The sequence below is a fragment of the Stegodyphus dumicola genome, chromosome 4, assembly GCF_044657685.1.
Source record: "Stegodyphus dumicola isolate Sdum_Otavi_A_Nest chromosome 4, ASM4465768v1".
NCBI lineage: Eukaryota > Metazoa > Arthropoda > Arachnida > Araneae > Eresidae > Stegodyphus > Stegodyphus dumicola.
In genome coordinates, this window is record NC_140771.1 from 8,779,059 (window position 1) to 8,801,857 (window position 22,799).

At 31.2% G+C, this 22,799-nt stretch overlaps 1 protein-coding gene across 2 annotated transcripts in view; it reads left to right on the top strand.

Moving 5' to 3' along the window:
- The first annotated feature begins 3,715 nt into the window (after positions 1-3,715).
- mys (position-specific antigen beta subunit myospheroid) overlaps positions 3,716-22,799 on the top strand; it is a 64,343-nt gene continuing 45,259 nt past the window's right edge. The window contains exons 1-4 of one of the 2 annotated variants that reach the window (XM_085814524.1): positions 3,716-3,927; positions 5,840-5,911; positions 13,911-13,975; positions 21,616-21,710. In XM_085814524.1, the coding sequence (XP_085670650.1) occupies positions 3,827-3,927; positions 5,840-5,911; positions 13,911-13,975; positions 21,616-21,710 (333 nt within the window). In that variant the 5' untranslated portion in view covers positions 3,716-3,826. The remainder of the gene's footprint in view (positions 3,928-5,839; positions 5,912-13,910; positions 13,976-21,615; positions 21,711-22,799) is intronic. The other variant, XM_035355690.2, reaches the window with a different exon arrangement.

Below are 22,799 nucleotides of genomic sequence, written 5' to 3' on the forward strand. Positions count from 1 at the left end.
CACTATGAAGCTAAGAAGGCAGGAGAAATACCTTATATACTCTCCCCTTTTAAAGGGTGACAGGGGATTAGGGGAGACAATTGCCAAATCCTGGAAATGGAGAATCATCATCCACCACCATTTTAGTTTGAACACTACTGTAGAGACATTAGGTACTTTTTTTAAAGCAGGAGAAATGAAAAATGAGCAGTGCCCTTGCCGGGACTCGAACCACGGACCTCTCGAATACGCGCCAAGCATGCTGACCACTACAATTCAAAGGCATGCTAAGAAAGCGGGAGAAATACCTTATACAATTATCTTTAAGGCATACTGGCATACTTAGTATGAAATAGTTCTCATTGTTCTTATTAAGTAGTAATTTAACATTTTAAATGTCAGATTTAAGAAATTTTAATAAATTCTTTTTGTGGGATATATTGTTGCAGTTGTATTTAACAGTGGGTTAATATGTCCCATCAGTGATCAAATTACTACATGCTGATATATTTATTATGTTTGTGTTTATAAAACATATATGAAAACTTTTGTTATATATGAACTACTGCAAAAACAAATTTCAAAGACTCATGATGATACAATGACAAAACTACCAGTAAACTTATTCTGATGCCAAGCATTAAAATTGTGTTGCATTTACCAATGTTTAAAGGTTTCATCCTCACTATTATTTGTTGGCTAAATTAAATCAAACTTAAAAATCTCAACCTTGAGTTCCAAAAATAGATTGTTGTTAACTTCAAGAAAAATAAATAAACAAGTAAACAAAACTAAAATTGTTCAACTATCACTTAAAAATTAGAGGAATGATTCCCAAACAATACAAGTGACAAAATCCTTTAAAAATAACTTAACCTGAAATAAAAATGATAATAACCAGCATGAAATTCAAATACTGTTTCTTCAAAACACAGGCCCACCAGCGGCCGAGCGGTAAAGTCGCTGAACACTGGTAGTTCGGTCCGAGGTTTGAATCCCGCGAACGGGCTGGCTGCATGGGCGTTTTCGTGGTTTTCCCCATGTGTAACGTGTATACGAGTCAGTTTCCCTTAGGAAGTCCTCCACGAAGGCATCCCTCCTCTTAGGCAGATAGCCCTAGTGTGCTTTGCCTTAATTAAATATACCAAATACCTTCAAAACACAACATATTAAGAAAGCATATATATTCATATAAGACGAATAAAACTAACACATTAACAGAATAAATGAAACTTATCTGTAATAAAAATAACACATTCATAGAATAAATGAATTCAATTAAACAGGAATAGAAATATATATTCGACGCATACTATTTTAAAAAAGCATTTATGTACTCATATAGAACGAATTATAGCGGGGAGCACGAGGAAGAATTTTTGGGTAAAGTGCAGAATCGCTCACTTATTTGTTTGGCGCTTTTTACAAGAGTAAGAAGAATTGGATTTTTGTCAATTTTCTTTGACTTTTGAAAATAGGTCTATGTGTACATGGATAAAGGGCGTGAGCAATCTCATTTTTGTGCAATTCTGGGATGTTTTTTAAGTGAAAATAGGTCGATGTGTACATGGATACAGAGTATGTACAATTCTTAAAAACGCGCCAAGCAGTGGGTGATTCTGCACTTTCCTCGAATTATTTTATCCCCAAAACTTGTTATGTTACTATGATAAACACTACGCATCTCGGAATCTCGGAAAATCAAAAAGTCGCTTAAGTAGCGATAACTAAACAAATCTGGCAATTTTTGCATTAAAATTATTCTTTATTATTAAATACGACAATATTCGTCGCTACTAAAAAAAAAAAAAAAAAAAAAAAAAAACAAGAGATTTAATTATAAATAAAATGTTAATCAAAAATATGGGGCTGAAATGAAAACTTAAAATTAGAAAAAATAGCCTGAAAAAATGCGAAACTCTATACCGGAAGTAGAATTCACAGTTCCGGTTGAAACATTGTTTGTTGTTTACATCGAAATCTTGGTAAACGAAAACCCCCTGGTCCATCGGCGGACACACCGAAGTTGCGTTAGGAGGGAGACACATGATTCCTATATCTTCGTCTCGTAACTGCTTTGCATTAGGATGAGATGAGGCATTGTCTAGAATGAGAATTGCTTTGCTTGGTAGAATTTTTTATTTAAAAAACTTTTCCACCGATGGAACAAACTGCTGACGAAACCAATCATTAAATTTTGCTCCATTCATCCCTGCGTTTGACAGATTACGGTACAAAACAAGAAGATGATAGTTGATTTCGGCCCCATTAGTGTTTTTTTTTAAGATTTTGAAAAACTAGGATTTTTTGATTTGCCTATAAGCGCTAGTTTGAGCTTGTTTCTTTGCAGCCAGGTGCCGAATTTTCTTCCCAAGATACCAGCATTCGAAAATTTAGACCCGTCTCATCACAGTTATAAATTTGATCCCCAGATATACCCTCCTTTTCAATTAGTTTGTGGAAATTATCTTTGAATATTGCAGCATTTTCTAAGTTAGCAGACAGCTTTTCCTATTAACATTTAACTGCCTGATGTCGTCTGAGCCGACAGCTGTTTTCGTCTATCGAGACAGTCAGCACTTGCAGTTAATTCAGGCTCTCCTCCTTGAAATTCATCACAATATTTTAGGGCCTTTTCTTGTAAAATTGGTCTTGAAAAGGATGTTCCCTGTTTCCTTAGCTCTACTGAACCACAAATAAAACACCTCGCTCACATTTTTGTATTCACCACCTTTTATACTTTTTTCTTTCCTTTAAACTATCTGCACAAGTTAGTTTCACCCAAGGAGGTTCTAACCTCCTTGGTTTCACCCGCCCAGATTCGATTTCGGACCTCTTCCTTTTTCCAGCTGTATTGAAGTTAGAAACTTCACCATATTCTCCGGACTATAGAACATGTATGGAGTGAGTAGAAGAAAAGAAGAGTAAGAAAACAAGACAGTTCTTCGAAACTCTACTAAAAGCATTTCTGACAAAGAAATGAAAAGCATTGAACATTCTTACGTGAAAAAAATATTAATTGATTCCTTGCCAAAAGGTATAAAAAGTGTAATTTTAGCTAAAGAGTATCCAACGAAATGTTGAATGCCCGGTTATTTTCATGTTCATGTAGTTTAGTCGAAGTGTCCGAATACTTACGTTAATTCATTTTCAGAATTTGTTTTTAATAAATTATTATTATGCTAAAAGCGCTTTGAATAACATTTTTTAAAAGAATCAGGTTTTAAAATAGATGATCAGTTGTAGACGTGGAAAAAAAAAAGTGATTTTGCTAATATTTATTTACTTATTTTGCTGATATTTGGTTACAAAAAACTAAAAACCACTTGTCCAAAAACACTTGAGCCACTAAATGACCTAAGTAGCGAAAATTAATATATACCATTAATAAGTATAAAACTGAAGGCGATAAGAATAAAGGGTTTTCCTATTAAAATTCATAGATTTAGACAACTAATAATTTTTGCTGCGTCCTTGAAGTATTTAGATTCATATAACTGCACGACTTTTCGTATTCTGCCAGTTTTACAGGTAGACAGGTATTTTGTCCTGTTTGAAAGAAGAGTGCTATTAGAATACTGTCTATAGATTGGTAGAGATAAATGTCAATCATATTTCTCAGACCAATCACATTGAAAAATTAAGCAGCTCCTGGTGTTTCTTAAGAATGAGAATGAATCAGTAAGTGGGTAATCAGTTTCCGGTGACGTCACAACGAAGTGTGACACCCTTATGTGACATGTAAAGCCATAAATAGACAAAGCGTACCGAAGTGTTTCTCGTGTTCTGTTCTTTAAAGCCTCTCCCAGCTGAAATATTAAATATAATTTTTTTTGTGTGTGCATTTATGCATCAGTTTAGAAGAATCTATTACAATTGCATTAAAACTTTCTGCTCATCTAATAATTTTTCCATTCTCGAAATCTTTGAAACGTTATTTTATAATTAGTAAGTATAATTTTTGGCTGCTATCAAACCTGTTATTTATTTTGTAATTTATCTTATTTGTTGATTGTATTTTTAATTTCTGCATGTAGTAAATTAATGTTCAGTGTGTAAATGTCTAAATTTATCAGGCAAGTCTTTGATTTTTATATTTTAATGTGTACGAAATGTATATAAATGCATTGCTTACATACTGCGTGAAATTTCTGAAGTTATTTGTTGAGTTCATTATTCACAAAATCTTAAAATTTAGAAATTTGTTTGATCTATGAAGCTGCAGTTAGTAATTTAGTGATTTTAAATATTTACTTGCCATTTGTTTGGTATCAATGCTGTCTTTTTTAAGAAGTCCCATTTTAATATTTTTATTTGTGTTGTATAGATTATTACATATGACGAATAAAGGCGTTAAAATACAATTTTTAACCTCCATAACTGTACATAATTCACTTAAAACTTTTTAATTTGTGATTTTTATGTATACATTACTGTTGTATACACTGTGTTTTCAAAGTCATATAAGCCATTTCATAATTTGGGTGTATATAATTGTCCACAAGTTCTAAAAACACCACCTCAGTCACCAGATTTAAATCCAACAGAACACATTTGGAGAGAAAATTAAAGGTTACAGTACAAAAACACAACATTTAAAAAAAAATTAGGGGGACTAAAAACACTAACAGGGGAAGAATCAAGGAACTGATGCAGATATTATAAAAAAACTGCCGAATTCTATGCCTAGACGTTTGAAAGCTGTTAATACTGCAGTATGTACTATGCTAAGGCTCCTATATACCAGGCTGAATCATTCGCCATTCAGGAGCCCAAGTGGGAATATTAATGACGGATACATAGATCAACTGTATTACATGTAAAGGTGCAACAATTTCTTGTTCTTTTTTTGTGTAAAACTGACTGATGTGCAGCTATTAATTGCTCAGATCATTCATGAAAAGGTCATATATTGGGAAAATTTCCTAAAAATGAAGAAAAAAGAAAAATTTGGGTAAATATCTGCCGAAGAGATAATTGTTAATTGAGAACCTGGTTCAGGTGCTCAACGTTTCCTAATAAGTATATTATTTACTCCTTCATTTAGAGTTTATATTTTCTCAAATGTTTATAGCGTGCAAGTAACGTGAAATTCTTGTGTACAATAACCTAAATATCTGCTAATTTGTGTCATAATAGCTTCAATTAAATTGGTCTAGCCTTAATTTACCTGTTGCCAAACATTGCCAACGTGGATGTTTTGAATGTAGAAAAGAAATTTTGTTTTTAATTTAATAAGTAGATTTTGTTTTCGTATGTTAATTGTGGAAATTATAGTTATGTAATATGAAAATCATTAACATATTGAAATTTATTTAAAAATAAATAACAGTTTGAGAATAATAATTTAGAAACACAAGTTAAAATCTGAATGTTTGCCAAAAATATATGTAACATAATGAGTTTGAATATCATTGACATTAATTTTTTTGCTTATTTTATAATCACTGTTGTTGAAAAGTTAGATGAGTTATTTATGCATGGTTCCCATTACCGATTCTTGGTTAAAATAATTTCCAGAATTTTGGGTGTGTGGAAAAAATGTCACCAGGGAAAAAGGAAAGTGGAAAGAATGTCCCCCGAAAATAAGGAACGGAAAAAATGTCACCCGGAAGAAAAGGAACTCTAAAATCTCGCCAAATAATGTCGCCAATCGGAGTTGGGAAAACCTGTCAATTTTTAATTTAACTGGCAGGGTTATAGCAAGCTCTCTTGAGGGAGGTTTTAACAAGGAGGTTAGAATAGAAGGAGGGAAGGTTCAGCTCAAACGGTGAAGCTTCGCGGCCGTGTTTCTGTTATCGCTGTGACTTGTGCAAGAAGCCTGTAATTGCAATATTTTTTTTTTCTTTTCTTTTTGAAGCATGTCAGCTTGTGTTGCATATAGATGCACAAACAGATTTTCGAAAAAGATTCATAAGATTACTTTTCATTCGTAAGTATTGATTTTCATTTTCTAAGTAATTTGATAAATATGTTAAAAAATATCACAATGTCATGTTGTTTTCTTTCCAGATGTGAAAAAAAGTACTTAATAATAATCAAAATACCTTAAATACATTTTAATGTTTCTGTTTATAGCTGGTATATAAATATAAAAAATAAATATAAATATAAAAATAAATAATATAAAAATATTTACACAACTGAACATGTGGAAAGATGTATCCAAAAATTTATATAGGTATATTTCTGTAATTCAGCTTAATTCAAAGCAATTTCTTTGAGATTCATAAATATGAAATGCGCATAAACTGAAATCGCTGAATTCACATAAATCTGTTTTATTTTATTAATATTTATTTTCTTGTTATAAAGTTGTTGGTTGTGAAAAGAATCTATTTAAAACTTTCATTTAAAAAAAAATGCAACCTGTGACTATTTTTTTAGATAATTCTCTGCTATTATTTTCAGGTTAAAATTATTTTAAATGATTCTTTAATAAATTATAATATTGTGAATAAATCATAAATATCACTTCTTAAAGGAAAAATCGGAAAGTACTCCCAACAGGTTCCTAATAAAACCTAAACAAATTATTGAAATATGCAGAAACATCATTTTTAAAGGCTTCAAGGCACATGCATTTAGATGTCGAACTATTTCTTAATGATTTTCTGTACGTAGTAAATTACGGATATCATCTTTATAACTTTAAAACAAAAAACTAACACTACAAAGCATTTCATTATAAATTTTACATATTTTTATTGGAAAATGCATGCACGGAACAGCTTAAAAACACGTACGTTTCACTGCCGTAATGCAATGTTTTGAAATTACAAACATGGACGCCACTTGTTGGGTGGAGTTTCATTCCCCGATTGTGGAGGAAACTGCGAACCCTCCCTCCTTCTATTCTAACCTCCTTGGGTTTTAAGGGTAAGAGGTTGAGCTGGCTGCAGCCGAGCAAGGTCATTTCGATAGCAGGTTTTTTCCAACTTGCCTGCGGGAAAATCGTATGTTCTCCCCCACGTTTGCTTCACCCGTTTCATTTAGGAAACCGACCCATATCGTCCGGAAGGAAAGAATTCATGGGAAGCAAATGTTTCTCCTCTGTTATACCAATGATTGCCGGCCTTGAAACTAAATTTCATCCATTCCTAACTGGAAGAATCTCTAACAGTTTGTTCACATTAAAGTGTTGATAAATAATGAATTGTTAGTAAAGACAGCACGCGAAAGCTGCTTGTTTGCAGGACTAAATAGCTTAATAATTTGATAAGCTGTAAAAATTTAAACAGAACTATTGGCATAGTATAGTCTTATTCTGTTATTTTTTGTTACGGTTTAACGAATCTAGGAGTAATAATGTATTATGCATTCCTTTATTATTTAATCTATCCGTAATATGAAATATAATTTTCTAAACACTAATGATTTATCATCAGTTAATTTATAAAGCAACAGATATTTTATAGTGTAATTTTTTTTTTTTTCACTTTAACTGTTCATCATTATTTTTATTTTATTTATTTTTTTTTTTTTTTAGTCCAAAGAGACTTTGTTGCTGGAGGACTATTCTTTTCGTTTTGCAATTTTGCATTGAATCACTATATATGGCAAATAACTTTTCAAACTGTTGTGACCAGATGTTAGAGTCCTGCATTATATTTGAAGAAATTAAATAATGAAAAATCTGCATTAATGTATGTATATTTCTCGTATTTTGTGATAAAACAACGGTACATAGAGCCATCGAATTTTGAATGACATAATCCTCCTGTGAATATGGGCATCTGGAAGCCCAAATTTGAAATTTGTTTTATTATCCATTTCATATTTTGTAAAACTTTAACGAATTTTTGATTAACAAACTCAACGATTTGAAAGAAAGCAGTGCAAGACTCTACGGGGAAAAAACACCTTTTTATCTCCAGCGCGCGGAACTGGGAACTGTGTATTGAAAATTCTAAAAATATGCTCATTTTAAAATTATTTTGTGACATTGCTATTGAACTGAATTTTATGGTTTAAGTGCAAAGAACATGATATTTAATACATAAAAATAACACACAAAATGTTGAAAAAACTACTCTCTAGACATAATTTAAAACCTGAAACCTTTCAGATTTTTTTTTTGGTTATTTATTTATTTATTTTAATATAAATGATGGGTCATCAGCAGATTTCGACTTGGCCACCACTAAGGCCAGAAGTAGTTGTCACTTTATTATGCAGGTAGCTAATAGGTGGGCCGCCTTTGCCTCCTATGAAGGGATGGATAATTAGAACTATGCGTTCCCCTGGATTCGAACCCAGGCCTTTAGGTATCGCAGTTGGCTCCCCTAACCACTACACCGTCTGGAAATTTATTGGTATCGAAAAACTTTGTGTGGTAGAATATAATCCATTCATTCAAGCCCTGCTATAAGAATAATTTAATAAAGAAGCAAAATTGTCATTGTATTCAATATTGCATTTTTCGCGCGAGGTAGTAAGGAGTTCTTACTTCGTTATCAGTTAAATGGTGCTATTTCCAATTTTGAACTTGCTAATTTAACATTTATTTTATTTATTTATTTATTTTTTTTTTTAGTCCAAAAGGCCGTTAGACCCAAAGGGCTATTTGTTTCAAAATGACATTTTGCGTGGTTTCACTTTCTGTGTTGATTCACTTTTCAAACTTTAATTTTCAGTTAATTTCGATGATACATTCAAAGATTTGTATGAATTTTTTTTCCCTGTGAGTAATGAGGTGTGAAAGTTGATCTCATGGTATGAGTAAATAATACTTGTATCACACAAAAAATATAACAGGATAGTGTTAATAAGTGGTATAGATACGCAGATGAATGCTTCGTGAGTTTTTTAACTCTTAAAACAAACAAAAGCAAGAACGCATTTTTTGAAGAATTCCTAAAGACTTTCTGGTTCAAGAAACCCAGTGGCAGCAGTTTTTTCCATTATCGTGTAATGATAGATCCCATTAACATCAGTCAGATGGTTTTAAATTTTCTGATTATAGCTGGAACATCTGACAATGTCAAATATCTGCAATGATATTTAATGGTAATTTTATATCGCATTTAATTACTAATTTTATTGCTTTTAATCTAAAGGGGCAATTTGCCAAGAACTATTAATTTATCTTTGGCATTTTGCGTCGATTCACAATAAGCGTTGTTTCACATTTCATATTGTTGCCACCCAATATTATTGCCTTGTATTATATTTAAAGAAATTAAATAATGAAAAATCTGCATAAATGTATGTATATTTCTCGCATTGTGATAAAACAGCGCACATAGATCCATTGAATTTTGAATGATGTAATCCTCCTATGAGTAAGGGCATGTGGAAGGCCAAATTTGAAATTTGGAATTTGTTTTATTGTCGATTTCATATTTTGTAAAACTGTAACGAATTTTTGAGTAAAAAACTCAACGATTTAAAAGGGAGCAATGGCAACACTCTACAGGGGGAAAAAAAACCCTTTTTGTCTCCAGCGCGTGGAATTGGAAATATCGGAAATTCTAAAACTATGCTGCGGCATTGCTGCTGAGCTGAATTTTGTGGTTTAAGTGCGAAGAACATGATATTTAATAAATAAAGGTAACACACAAAACATTAAAAAAAGCCCCTTTGGGCGTAATTTAAAATTTGAAAGCTTTCAGATTTTTTTTCCCTCCAATGGCGTGGTAAAATGAATCATTAAAAATAAAGCTGAGCTTCTTAATAACATTTTGAAGCTTTAGAATGTTACCGCTAATTTGATTATCCAGAACTCGAAATATTAAATAAATTTGTTTTAAATAAAAAATCTGAAAGGTTTCAGATTTTAAATTATGTCCAAAGGGGCCTTTTTTTAACATTTTGTGTGTTACCTTTATTTATTAAATATCATGTTCTTCACACTTAAACCATAAAATTCAGTTCAAGAGCAGTATCGCAAAATATTTTTAAATTGAGCATATTTTTAGAATTTCCGATTCACAGTCTCACGTGCTAGAGATAAAAACGTTTGGTACTTTTCCGTTTTGCCGGCACAAACGATAAAGTCGCCAACAATAGTACAACTGATGCCAAACGGAATATCTTCGCTGGTAACCTTTTACGCCTCATTTCCAAAACAAGTCGCAGCCATTTCTTATCAGATTGATTGTTTCTTTCAATACTGGCATACAATTACATAGAATTTTTACAAGATAGTTAAATTTTATGGCCTAAGACCATTCGCGGTAATTAAATCAATTAGAGTGCAATCACACCGCTCATCCGAAAATAAAGAAAAGGCAAAATCAAGGGTTAAATTCATCAGTTTTAATGAGAATGAACTAATGAAATAAAGCATTGCGATTTTACATAATTTCTGAGTAAGCTATTCGTACGAATTGAAATAATTCTTGCATTTAAATGTGTATTCCAAATTAAGATTTAACTTGAAATTAATGTGGATAATTACTGAATTAGATTTTTTTGGGGGCAGTTTATGTGATATGAGATCACTTGGGGTCACGTGATACGAATTGGCGAATCAGGATGTTGAACCATGAAAGCGTAGTAAATTCTTAAATTAATTAATGCCTTTTTACAAATTTATTGGCTTTTTACAAAATTTTAAACCATATTAAAATGTTTATGCCTTCAAAATAAAAAATTCTTAGAACTAATGTTTGTTAACAGCTTTTATGTGTATACTGTATGTTGTCGCCAACAAAGTCTGCTTGGCGAGTTTTGCACCGGCAAAACGGAAAAGTACCAAATGTTTTTTCTGTACAACATCGCCATGGCTCGCTTTGCAATTCGTGAGTTTGTTAATCAAAAATTCGTTAACGTTTTTCAAAATATGAAATCGATAATAAAACAAATTCCAAATTTCAAATTTGGGCTTCCAGTTGCCCAGATTCGTAGTAGAATCACGTCATTCGAAACTTGATGGCTCTAGGTACCGTTGTTTTATCACAATATTTGGTGGCAACAGTTTGAAAAGGGATGCGGACATTCAGAGTTTTTCAACGCAAAATCACAAAATGAAAATAATAGTCCATCAGGGACAAAAGCCCCTTTGGACTAATAATTTTGAAATAAACCTCTTAATTTTAATAAGTGTGGTATTCTTGTTTTCAAACTTAAGCGCTAAATTAAATAATTGCAGATATGTTACTTTTAATTAAAATCAAATGAGAAAAAATATGATGCAAAAATTAATTAGCTAAAAAATTTAGTACTATTCTTATTGCAAACCATAACTTGAAATTGCATCTACAACTGTTTCTTATACCAAAGCTCAGATGAATTAGTTTTTCTGTTATGCATCAATCAATGTTTCACTAAACTGCAGCTTAAGGCTATAACTACATGCGGTGCAAAAGAGCAATTGCTAAAGACCTGACAATGACAGATTCTGGACAACCCACCTTCCCCCACTAGCTTCCATCGCAAAAGCTTACCCCGCTAAACACCCTTCTATTTTTAACTTTAATGGAGAAACCAGCAGCTAACAAATCTTCTTGCTTCTACTCGCACATGTTTCCGTAATCTGAAGTTACGGTTGCTGAGATCAAACTTTTATCACCCAGCTTGGCAATCTTTCTAAGCATTCCTTAAATTTCCCATTGCAAACAAAAGGCGACATTTTTTTCCATTCCTTATTTTCCAGGGACATTCTTTCCGTTTCCCTTTTCCCCGGGTGACATTTTTTCCTACAACCGAATTTTGACATTGAAGTCTGAAGTCAATAGGGTAAAAGTATATTTATGGGTACCCCTTGGCGATTTTTGGCGGTACATGGATATTGAGTTTATGCGATTCTTTGATTAGGCATTGCTCAATCCCCGGAGCCTGACTAAGGCAGGGGCATACTGGACCCCACATCACAAAAGGGCCCCCAAATCGAATAGAAAGTTTATTATAAAAATTTAATTATCTCCAAAAATGTCACGTGTTCATTACTGAAGTAGGGAAGCAGAGGGGGGGGGGCAAAAATGTTTTTGCCCTGGGCCCCAGTTGGGCTAAGTCTGACCCTGGCAATCCCTTGACCCAACTTCTTCTGACTTTTGTGTCAAAAATCCTTTCCAACAATTTACAAATATTATTGAGCATTGGCTACATTGTCCTTAATTAATTCCATTGAACCTTTTGCAGTTCTGTTTTCATCCATTTAAAAAAATACTTGCTTGTTTTATGACAAATACCATGGAATGTCCAGGGATAATAATCTCCCAGCATATTTTTCTGAGTAGAATGTAAATTTTCTTCAATGTCTACAGTTTTGTTTTTATCTTCAGTTTTACAGTGTTCTCATTAAGTCAAGGAAGAAGCACATAATTTCATGTAACTACTCCAATCTCCTGTATTATTTTTTCCCTAGACCATATATTCACTTCTTTTAGCTATGTTTCAGTGAAGTGATTTCATAACTGCAGTTGTAAATGAACTGTGAAATGCTAAAAAGTATTCTGCTACTTTTTAAACAACTATCGATCTGAAGGCCAAATGTCTGTTGGTAGTATTGCCATTTGTTTTCTTTCTAGACTTACTTTACTTTGTGACCATTTGTGCAGGTTTCTGTTTTAGGACGAATGCTAAACCCTTGAAAGACAGCTGTAGTTTCTTATTGAATTTGTGGCAAATTTTGTAAGCTCTTCTTGCTTGCCAGAGTTAATAATGCTTACCTCTGAAGTGAAGAAAAAGTAGGGAGCTAAATTAATGTATTGAAAGATCAGAAGAAAAAATGCAAAATATTGTCACTAGGGTTGTGCTTTTTATTGATCTCCCTTAAAAAAAATCTAGAGTTAAGAAACAGACAATGTTACCAAAATGTCACTGGAGGTATTTTGTTACCAAAAGTATTCTTTGTGCTAGGAACAAAAAATATTACCAAGAAAATATGATCCTGATTAACCATTAGGGGCAAGAAAATTCTTCCTGATATCTTTAATTTGTATAAGAATTAGAGATGGTAAAGTGTGTGGAGTTGAGAAGTTGATTAGATATAATTTTTGTCTTGGTTATAGCAATTTTAAGTTTGGATGAAATTTTGCTGTTAATTTTTGAAACATTTAAGAGAAAACAAAGTGGAAGAATCTCAGGAAATAAAAGATGTCAGAATCCAAACTACTGAGAAAATTCTACTGCACAAAATACTAAATGATCCATCCATTATAATTCAGAATTTGAAATTAATTAATCTATTTACAGACACACACACACAAATGTACATATTACAGGTGATAGATCATTTTGATCACTTAACAAAACACTAATTATAACAAAATTAAACATTATGCATTTTCATCCAGATTAGAAAAATATATACCTCTGTCAGATAACAGATAAGATGTCTGTCAATCAGCCATTATTATGTTATTTTTCCAAGTTGATCTTGAAACTGGTTTTTCCATTTTCAAAATTAGTTTTGGTACAAGGCCCACTTCTGTTACATGTACCGGAATAAAATAAGCAATGCATTAAAAAATTAAATTTTTAAAACAATCTAAATTGTTTTCACATTATAACATTATTATTTTCCCTTGTAAGTTGTTGATATATTTAAATTTCAGGTTTTTGAACTAGCTGACTTTTTAATTGTTAATTATGTGTGTGTGCATGTGTGTAAAGACTATTGAAAAATGGGGGAAAAATTGCTCTTTCATCCATTCTGTTAATTAATTCTTTTCCTTTTAGAATTAATAATTAATGAATTAATATATTGTTTAACAACAGGGGTTTTATTTGTGAAGGATATATTTTTAAACATTGAAAAAGGGTCTAAATTTTTCAAAAATCCAATCTGATAAGATAAATATATTGATTATATATTAGTGCATATTCAGTTTTTAAATTCAGAATATATACTTTTGAATAAGTAAATGATCTAGCCATGAAGAACACGTGGTTTATATATACTATTATTTGCAGTTTTATAATAATAAGTCTATAATTATAGATTGTAATTTCATCATTTTGTAATCTATAATATGTATTTTTAGGTGTCAAATAATGAAGGCTCTTGGTTCAATTCTTTTTGTTGCTCTCCAGCTTTGCTTTGCTCAAGGTAAAAGAATACATTTTTACTTACATCAGTTTTTAAAAAGAACTTATCAATGGTGATATTTTAATGGTGTCTTTTCCTTGATTTGTAATCAGGTTAAAATTAAGAGTTTATAGTTCCTAGATGAATTTTATTTAATGCAATATCTATTAAAATTGAACAAATAGAAAATTAAGGATTCATCAGAACTTAACACAAAAGTATGATTATTAAAATAATTTTTAAGTGCTGGAATATAAATTTACTATTCATATTAAGATGAAAACAAATAGTCAACTTTTTATTTAAAATAATAATTTTCATTCACTATATTATTTTTTATTGATTTAATGTGTAATTTTTATAGTATGTTTTATATTTTTAACACAATCTTTATTTAAAAATATTATTCATCATATCTTGGTACTGCTGCTTGTTTTCATTCCCACTGTAACTTTATTTTATGTGCAATTATCTCTAAAGCTCAGGAAATGCTGAATTCCAGATGTATGAAAATTCTGGATAGTTGAGGGTATTAAAAAAAAAAGGAATTCATATTAGAAAAGACAAATCAATGGGAAAATTTCCTGCTCTAAAATTATAAAAGCAACCATCTCATTTCTTACCAACTTGAATCTCAAAAGGCTACATTTAAAATTATAAGATTCTGAAGGGGGAGGGGAATCGGATATCAAAACCGACATATTTAATAGGGCTTAAACATGAAAGTAAAATATGCGATCCAATTGTGAAATCCCGCCAAACATGGAAGTTAGCAGAGATGTTGCCAGTCATTTTGGCTGAAGTTTAAATGTGTAGATAATTTGCTATTTATAGATAATAATAAAAAAATACAAATTAAAAATATAGCATATCAAAAACTTATAATAAGTTTTCACGTTACATTGCCATTGTTTATTCATTTTCAAGGTGGTACTTTTCCTTAATCTGTCCGCAATATTGTAAAATTGTAAGAACAAATAATATGATATAATAACACATTAATAAGGCAATGAGAAAAATAAATTTAATTGTAAAGAGGGTACAAGGGGCATTGCTCATGTCCGTTAGAGTTTATTTCAGGTGAAAACTGTTATTGCTTCTGTAACGGAATTAAACTAATTCCTCCCACTTGCTTCTTTCTTCAAATAAATTCTAACAAATAAGATGTGAGATGTTGCCTTGCAGTACCATGCTGTATTTTATTTGTTCATGTAGCTGAACCCCATAAATGCTCAACACATTTGTGGGCAGATAAGGGAAAGTACCAATGGCTTCTGTTGATGTCTGGGTCCTGTAACTTTGGGAATACTTCATGCAATTTAAAATATTAACCAAGTTTCAAAATACGAGGAAAAAATAAAATTTATATCCATCTTTAGAAAAATTAAATAGACTTAATAAGAATTAATCGAACTTGCAAAAAACCAAAACAAACATTAACATAATGTCATGGTGTCATGCTTATCCATTATTGGCACTAAATGATACTGTTTGGCATCATTGTATACATGTTAATAGTGTTATGAGCTCTGAAAGCTATAATTACAAATCTTACATTTAATAAATTTTTCCATTGCAAAGAGTTTCTAAAATATTCCAGTTATACGAGCAGTCTGCGTAGTTGACTGCTGAATAGTGGTAGGTTTACTGTATATAGCAGGGGTGGCTAAACTTCAAGACAACAGGAGCCACATGGTATATTTCATGAACATTTGAGAGCCGCAAGTCCAAATTTATATCGTTTCCAAAATAATAAAGCAGATTTTGAATATTAAAAGACTTTTGAAATAAATTCATGAAAATTTTGTAAGTTATATGTGATAAACATAATTGAATATAAATATGAATAAATAAATCTCATTAAAGTAATTGCATATAAATATGAGTAAATAAATCTCATTAACATCATTGCATATAAATATGAATAAATAAATCTCATATCTTCTGCTTTGTGTTCCGAAAATTTAATTCCAAGAAAATATAAATTTGTAAACTCTTGTACTGTGCAACTGAGCATTCTTCCTTCAGGTAGAAAAACAAAAATTTTCTACTAATTTTCTTTATTCTCTTCTGTTTATAATTATTGTTTTTTGATTTTAGTAAAAGTAAACTGAAATCAGAAGCATATGCACTGATTTACAACTATTTAAACAAATTTTATTGAGTGAATTAAACTATTATTTTTAAAAAAGTGTGGAGAGCATTTCTTTTTTCTTTTTTTTTTAACTTGTAAGCAATCTTTCAAAAGAATAAATTAAATAATATAAGTCAATGCACATTGCTGAGAAATTATTATTCAAGAAAGAAAAATTATTAAAAAAGTTATTAATTTAGATTTTTGCATAAAAATTAATTTTGTTTTTTACATAAGAATCAATATACTGAGATCAAATCTTAGTAACTGAATTAATTCATTAGACAAATACACCTTTTCTGTGATGTTGACAGGTTCAAATCAACAGATCCCGGAAATCTTCAGAATGTTTTTAAATTCCAAACATCGGATTTTGATCCAAACATCGGAGAACTTTTTTCATCACTCAAATCTTTTGAATCCCAATGTAAGAAATCGTTAAAATTTTAACCCCAACTTTGGAGTGCCAAGTTTTACTGATGCCTAATGTAGAAGAATCCTTTTAAAAGAGAACATGTTTATAATTAACTGATATCTGAATTATCCCTATCACTCCCAACAGCCCTCAGTGCTACTCAATTTCAATGTGGCATCCAATGAAATTTGCCAGAATTTTTAAGTAATCAGTATACTGTGAGTTATTAACATTTCTTGAAACTGTATCTCGAATTATCCTGATAACTCTGAACATAGATAACCTATTTCTAATAAATCTAGCAATTTATGTCGGTTGATAAAAATGCTTTGTTGAACACATATTCTAACTGACTAATAGTTGAACTTTTAGCCGTAGCTATTGAATTTTGAGCTATTTTTCAAATACAAGGTAAATTAAAACTATTGTACAGAAAGGAAGCATACCCATGTCTACTATAATGAATTTTTTTCACAAATACAGATATATCATGAATGTAAAACTCTCCATGCCAATTATAACCCGATTTTTTTTTTTCTTTTTTCTTTTTTTTTCTTGAGTTTCTTATGTTCATCATATGTAATTGTTATTAGCTTTGCAACTTATGTCTGGTATTTATATTAGCTTTGCAACTTATCACCAGATGTTTATTAAGTTTTGTTATCTTCTGTTATTTAACCATTTATTTTGTTTTATTTTGTTATTTAACATTCGTTTGTTGTTGGATTGGCCTGTCCCCCTCATAGCCATATATGATGGCAGGCTTTGCCTGCTAGGTGGGCTGGGGCCAGTGCTTAGAACTTAGCAACCTCTAATAAACTAACAACCTCTACACAGAAAATAACTTTGAAATGAAGTCTGCAGACATATGAAGATACTTGAGAATATAAAAGATGACTTAAAAAATAAACGTTTGCAGGGCTAAATTCCAGCGAAATTTTACATTATTGGGTGAAATTTGTAGTAATCAGGCAATGGAACATGGTACGACTTTCCGTTGATTACTAGACATCTGTGAAATAGTATCAGACATACATGATAATCAAAAATTAGGTAGACAAAAATTATCAACAGATTAAAGAAATGTAATGCTGGCATCAGAGCCGGAGCAACCGGTGCTGCTGTGCTGAGCAGCAGTACTAAGGGGTAAAAAAATTTAGAAAATAGCGAGCAGCAAAAAGCCAACTCTAATGTTGAGTGATGTTTGTATTGATCTAGAAAGAAATAAGGTCATCAAATAATGTACGATAAAATATCACAAGTTAAAACTCTTTCATTAGCATTAGTATGCTGTATTTTGACAAAAACTTTGGAGAAGAGAGATGTTTGTGCTCAGTTCATCCCTCAGCAAGATTATTGATATGAAGATTCTATGATGATGGTGAAAGAGTTCCATCTTGATTAACATCAACTGACAAAACATGAATTGAAAATTTTGTGAATAGAACTGAAATTGCTGTCAATCCAATGATTTCCTCCTAGACCCCAAATATTTCAACATGCACAATCATTGGTAAAATAAATTATGATCTCTACCTAGGATAGTAAGTTAAATTATTGATTAATAAAGAAACATGTCATTGCATGGTTTGTTTCAAATTCGCTTATATTTAAAAAAATTAAACTACTTTTTATTGGAAACATGTCGCATTTTAGAGAGCAGATGGCTGCAAGTATCTCGCGAGCTACACTTTGGCCATGCCTGGCATATAGTATATAGGTACAACATTGAAGCTTAATTTTACACATTTGCCCCCTTATTTGCTCTTTTGCTGAAATTTATGTATTATGTATTAATTTATGTGTATCTAGCAATATGTATTAACTTATGTGCAATTAATTCTGTCACATTTTGTAATGATTGGTAAAAATGTAAAAAAAGGTGCATCGTAAGTGTTTCAAAATGCTTTTATGACATCACCTCATTCTGTATTCATTTAGAACTTTTTTCACACTTTCTTTGTTAATGAAAGATCATGTGCTTTTTATTAATGTATTTAATATTTCAATAATTAATTATATAAAAACAAAAAAAAAATTGTGCGGTAAATATATTTTTTAAGTAGTAATGAAAATCACAAATGTTTGTGTTTCTAAGGTTAGGTTCAATTATACGGAAACTTGTGAATTTTCATATTAATTTTTTTTTATTGATTGTTTTAAGTGATTTGTTATGGCATTTAAAAATTGGATCATTAATTTATTAGATTCTTCCTGTGTAATACAGTACAAAGTCCGAAATCCAGACATCCATTATCCAGAATGCTCTAAAATCCGAACCTCAAAACTATCAACAACGTTTTTCTCATAGGCTTTACGCATGCGCATTTGATTCTTCCCTTCTGCGCATAATAACACATCTGGAGAGTCCCTATTCTTAATTCCGCTTCGACACTAAATAAAATACCTTGTTATTGAAGAAACAGTCATTTTAGCATAAATTTGTACGATCAGTAATTTGGCTCTGTTGCTGCGTATCTGCTTGGCATACATCTCAAACCAAAACATTCCACATAGATACATCGTTGATCTGATGCCAACCTGGCGAATCATTATTTATTATATTTTCTTATCATCACTGCATTATCAAAACATGACAACTTGAGTAGTGACTCATGTAGTGATGCCTAAACAATTCTTTTATGTTTGTAATTGAATAATAATGGAGTATGGTAACCTTTTATGTTGACTTTATGCTTGGCGTTGATTACAGATTTAAGTTTAATGAGCTAAAAAATGTTGTGACGAGGAAAAATTTACCAAAAATTTCTTTCCATATGCTAAAAATAGATTTTGTTGATGATACTCATAGACCCAAAGATTACATTTAGGGCTATCTGAATTAAAAATAACTCATTTGTTATTCACTTAAACATATAAATAAGTATTTGTGGGAATTTATTTATTCAGATCTCTGATAAGCCTTAAGCATGTGCAAGAAATAGATACAGTCAAAAGTCGTTAATTCGGACACCCATAATCCGGAATGATCTATAATCCGGACGTCAAAGCTACAAACTTTCTGCGCATGCGTCGCGTTCACGCATGCGCACAGGCGTTTACGAGAGCGCGTAAGACCCTTACGGCTGCGAATATGTTTGTGCGCATGCGCGTTTAAATTGTAACGGAGTTATACGCTAAGCTAAAGTTATCTAATTCAGTTAATGTTGCCGATTGCGTTGTTCCTTAATCTTCGAATTGGATCCGGCTTATTATTTTTTGCAGACTGTTAGAGCAATTTTATAAAAGTAAGCTTGAACTTTCGATTATGTCAAATAGAATTTCCGATATATATTTACTACAAAGCGAAAGTATGTTTTGAAATCCGAAATCTGTTTATCAATTTCACGCTGCTCTGCGGCAGAGGGGGGGGGCAGAAACGTCATTATTAGATTATGATAGATTAGAAAGATTATGTCAAATAGAATTTCCGATATATATTTACTAATATGTAATTTGTATCTACAAAGCGAAAGTATGTTTTGAGATCCGAAATCTGTTTTCACGCAGCGGATTGAAAGTTGATCTGTCAGCACTATCCTTATCTTCAGGGCAGATGTTTTTATTTTATTTGATTTATAATTCCATACTAAGTGTAATATTTCATTCTGTCTTTGATATGATTTAAATCAAGTTCCTCGTCATTATAATTCGCTTCCGATAGTGAAGAAAGTGACCCAGAGGTTATTGAAAACGAAAACATTTCGATTGACAAATTAGTCCGTATTCTCAACACAGCAGTTATAGGACTTGAGCAGCGGAACTTTGTAACTAAACAAGAAATTATGTCTGTTTAATAGAATTAAAGAGAAAGTATTATCACATGAAAGGAAGCAACTTACATTGAAGGAAATGTTTAATAAAGTAAACAAATAAATATTAAGCTTTTTCTTTTTGTAAATTTTGATACCCTTTAGATCATAATTGTTCTTTATTTCATAAATTACGGTTTCATATTTTTAATTTTGTAATTTCTGCATGCCATCTTACCAGATTTAAATTGATGATCTATAATCCGGAAAAATCGATAATCCGGAATCGCCGAAGTCCCGACGAGTCCGGATTAACGACTTTTGACTGTATAAGTATAATAAAAAACTAAACTAATACAATTCAGACTTAATTGTCTCGGTGCGCAATAGAAGCAAGATAAAATTTAACGGAACAGCTTGTCGTTAGTCACCAAGCTTATGATGCATACCCAAATGTGTATAGTGAAGGATAGCTAAATTTGATGATGATAGCCGCTAATTTTAAAGGTTTTTGGATATCGCAAAACAAAGGTGAAATTTTCCAATTAACGGATTTTATAAAGAAATGTGGAGAAGCGGTAATAAATGAAAATGATATAAAAGAAGTTTTTCATTGTGATGAAACTGCTTCTCTGTCATCAATCAATTAATGAATGGCAAACTCTGTAGTATGGTTCTAGATCCAGAAAATACCGCTACTGATAGTGAAGAAAATGACAGAAGTTACTGAAAACGAGAAAATTTCAATTGACAAGTTAGTCGGAATTCTCAAAACAGCAGTTACAGGACTTCAAGGTTGAGCCTGTCTACAGAATTAAAGAGAAAGTATTAGCACAAAAAACAAAGCAACTTAGACAATGTGCACTAAAAGAAATGTGTAATAAGGTAAACAAATAAATATTAAGCTTTTTTTTTTGTAAATTTTGATAACCTTTAAATCATAAATACTTCAATATTTCATATTTTTAATTTTATAATTTCTACATGCCATCGTACTAGATTTAAACTGGTGATCTAATATCCAGAAAAATCCCAAATCTAGAATCGCCGAAGTCCCGACGAGTCCGGATTTTGGATTTGTACTGTATTAGTTTCATTACTTGGTCAATAAATCTTTTCTGTATGGTAAACTAAGAGATAGATAAAATACAAAAAATTTTGTATTTGAATCTGTTTAATTAAATTATAAAAATTTTGTATTTGAATCTGTTTAATTATTAAACTTTTGTATTTGTATTTTTTACACTTGCTTAAACAATAAGAACGAGGTTATTTTAGTAACGTCAGGTGCATTTCTAAATTAACTTTTGTGCCATGCATTTAAATTCTTGATACAAAAATATTTCTGCTTTTTTCTTAGTACCTGAAAAATTAACTGGGAATCCTTGCATTTCAAAAGAAACTTGTGGAGACTGTATTACAGCTGATCCTGAATGTGCATGGTGTTCTCAAGAAGTAATTAATTCATTTTTTGCTTTTATGCTTTGATGTAATTTTTCCAGGGTATCAGACTTATTCAATTTTGACATTTATTACGTTATCACTCTTTTAGCATGAAAAACTTGGTATTTTTATGTATACCAAATATTTCTATGTATAAGACGAAAAATTTTAGAACTTTTTCTAAAGCTAAATTACAGGGGCAGCTTATATAGATCCATTAATCTCGCAAAATATGTTAGCCGGGTGCAAGCAGTAAATCCCCAAATATAGAACTTTTTTTTATTTCTTTAGTTAATATTTATTAAGCTTCGGGGGGGGGGGAAGAACTTAATAGAAATTATGTAAAAGTTTTATTTAAAGTAAATACATTTCATAAATATTTTTTTTTCTACTTCTGAGATTGAAAATGCCTCACAAAGGGCCAGAAATAGTTGATGCATTAGCTTTACTTGAAGAATTACCTTCATATCCAGTTTTAGTTGTCTCTCAGGATGAAAGTAAAGGAGAGGGAAATACTCTTTTACCTTTCTTCCCTCCTACGTATATAAATATAGAAGATGAAGCTGATGAATCAGTCAGAAAATTATAAGTTTACCAAGTCAGCATTGTGTAAACGCTTTCGTCATGTGTTGAATTCTTCCGAAAGTGATTCCAGTTTATAAATACTCAATTCGTTCAGAATGGATATAATCAGCAGTATGATACAAATGGGAAACGAAGGATTCGTACCTAAGTAAAAAAGAACCAATTCCCCCCCCCTCCCATTAATATAGAAAACAACAAACTTCATGTGCCAAATGAAAAGAGACTAAATGCAGAGCATATGCTAGTAAAACACAAATTCCGGTGATGAACATTCTGTAGCACAAGAGAGAAACCTCATAGGACAAAACATGTGCAAAACGTACAATGTTGGACAGTGCATGTACCAAAAAGACAAAATATGCTTTGAACAGTTTTGCAAAAAATAACTTTGTTCTTTGACATTAAAAAAAATTCACTGAGTTGTTTTTTTTTTAATCATTACTTTACTTAGGTTTTTTATTTTTTTTAAATCTATTTACCCAAACGTTCTTATTATGTATGTACATTATTATATTT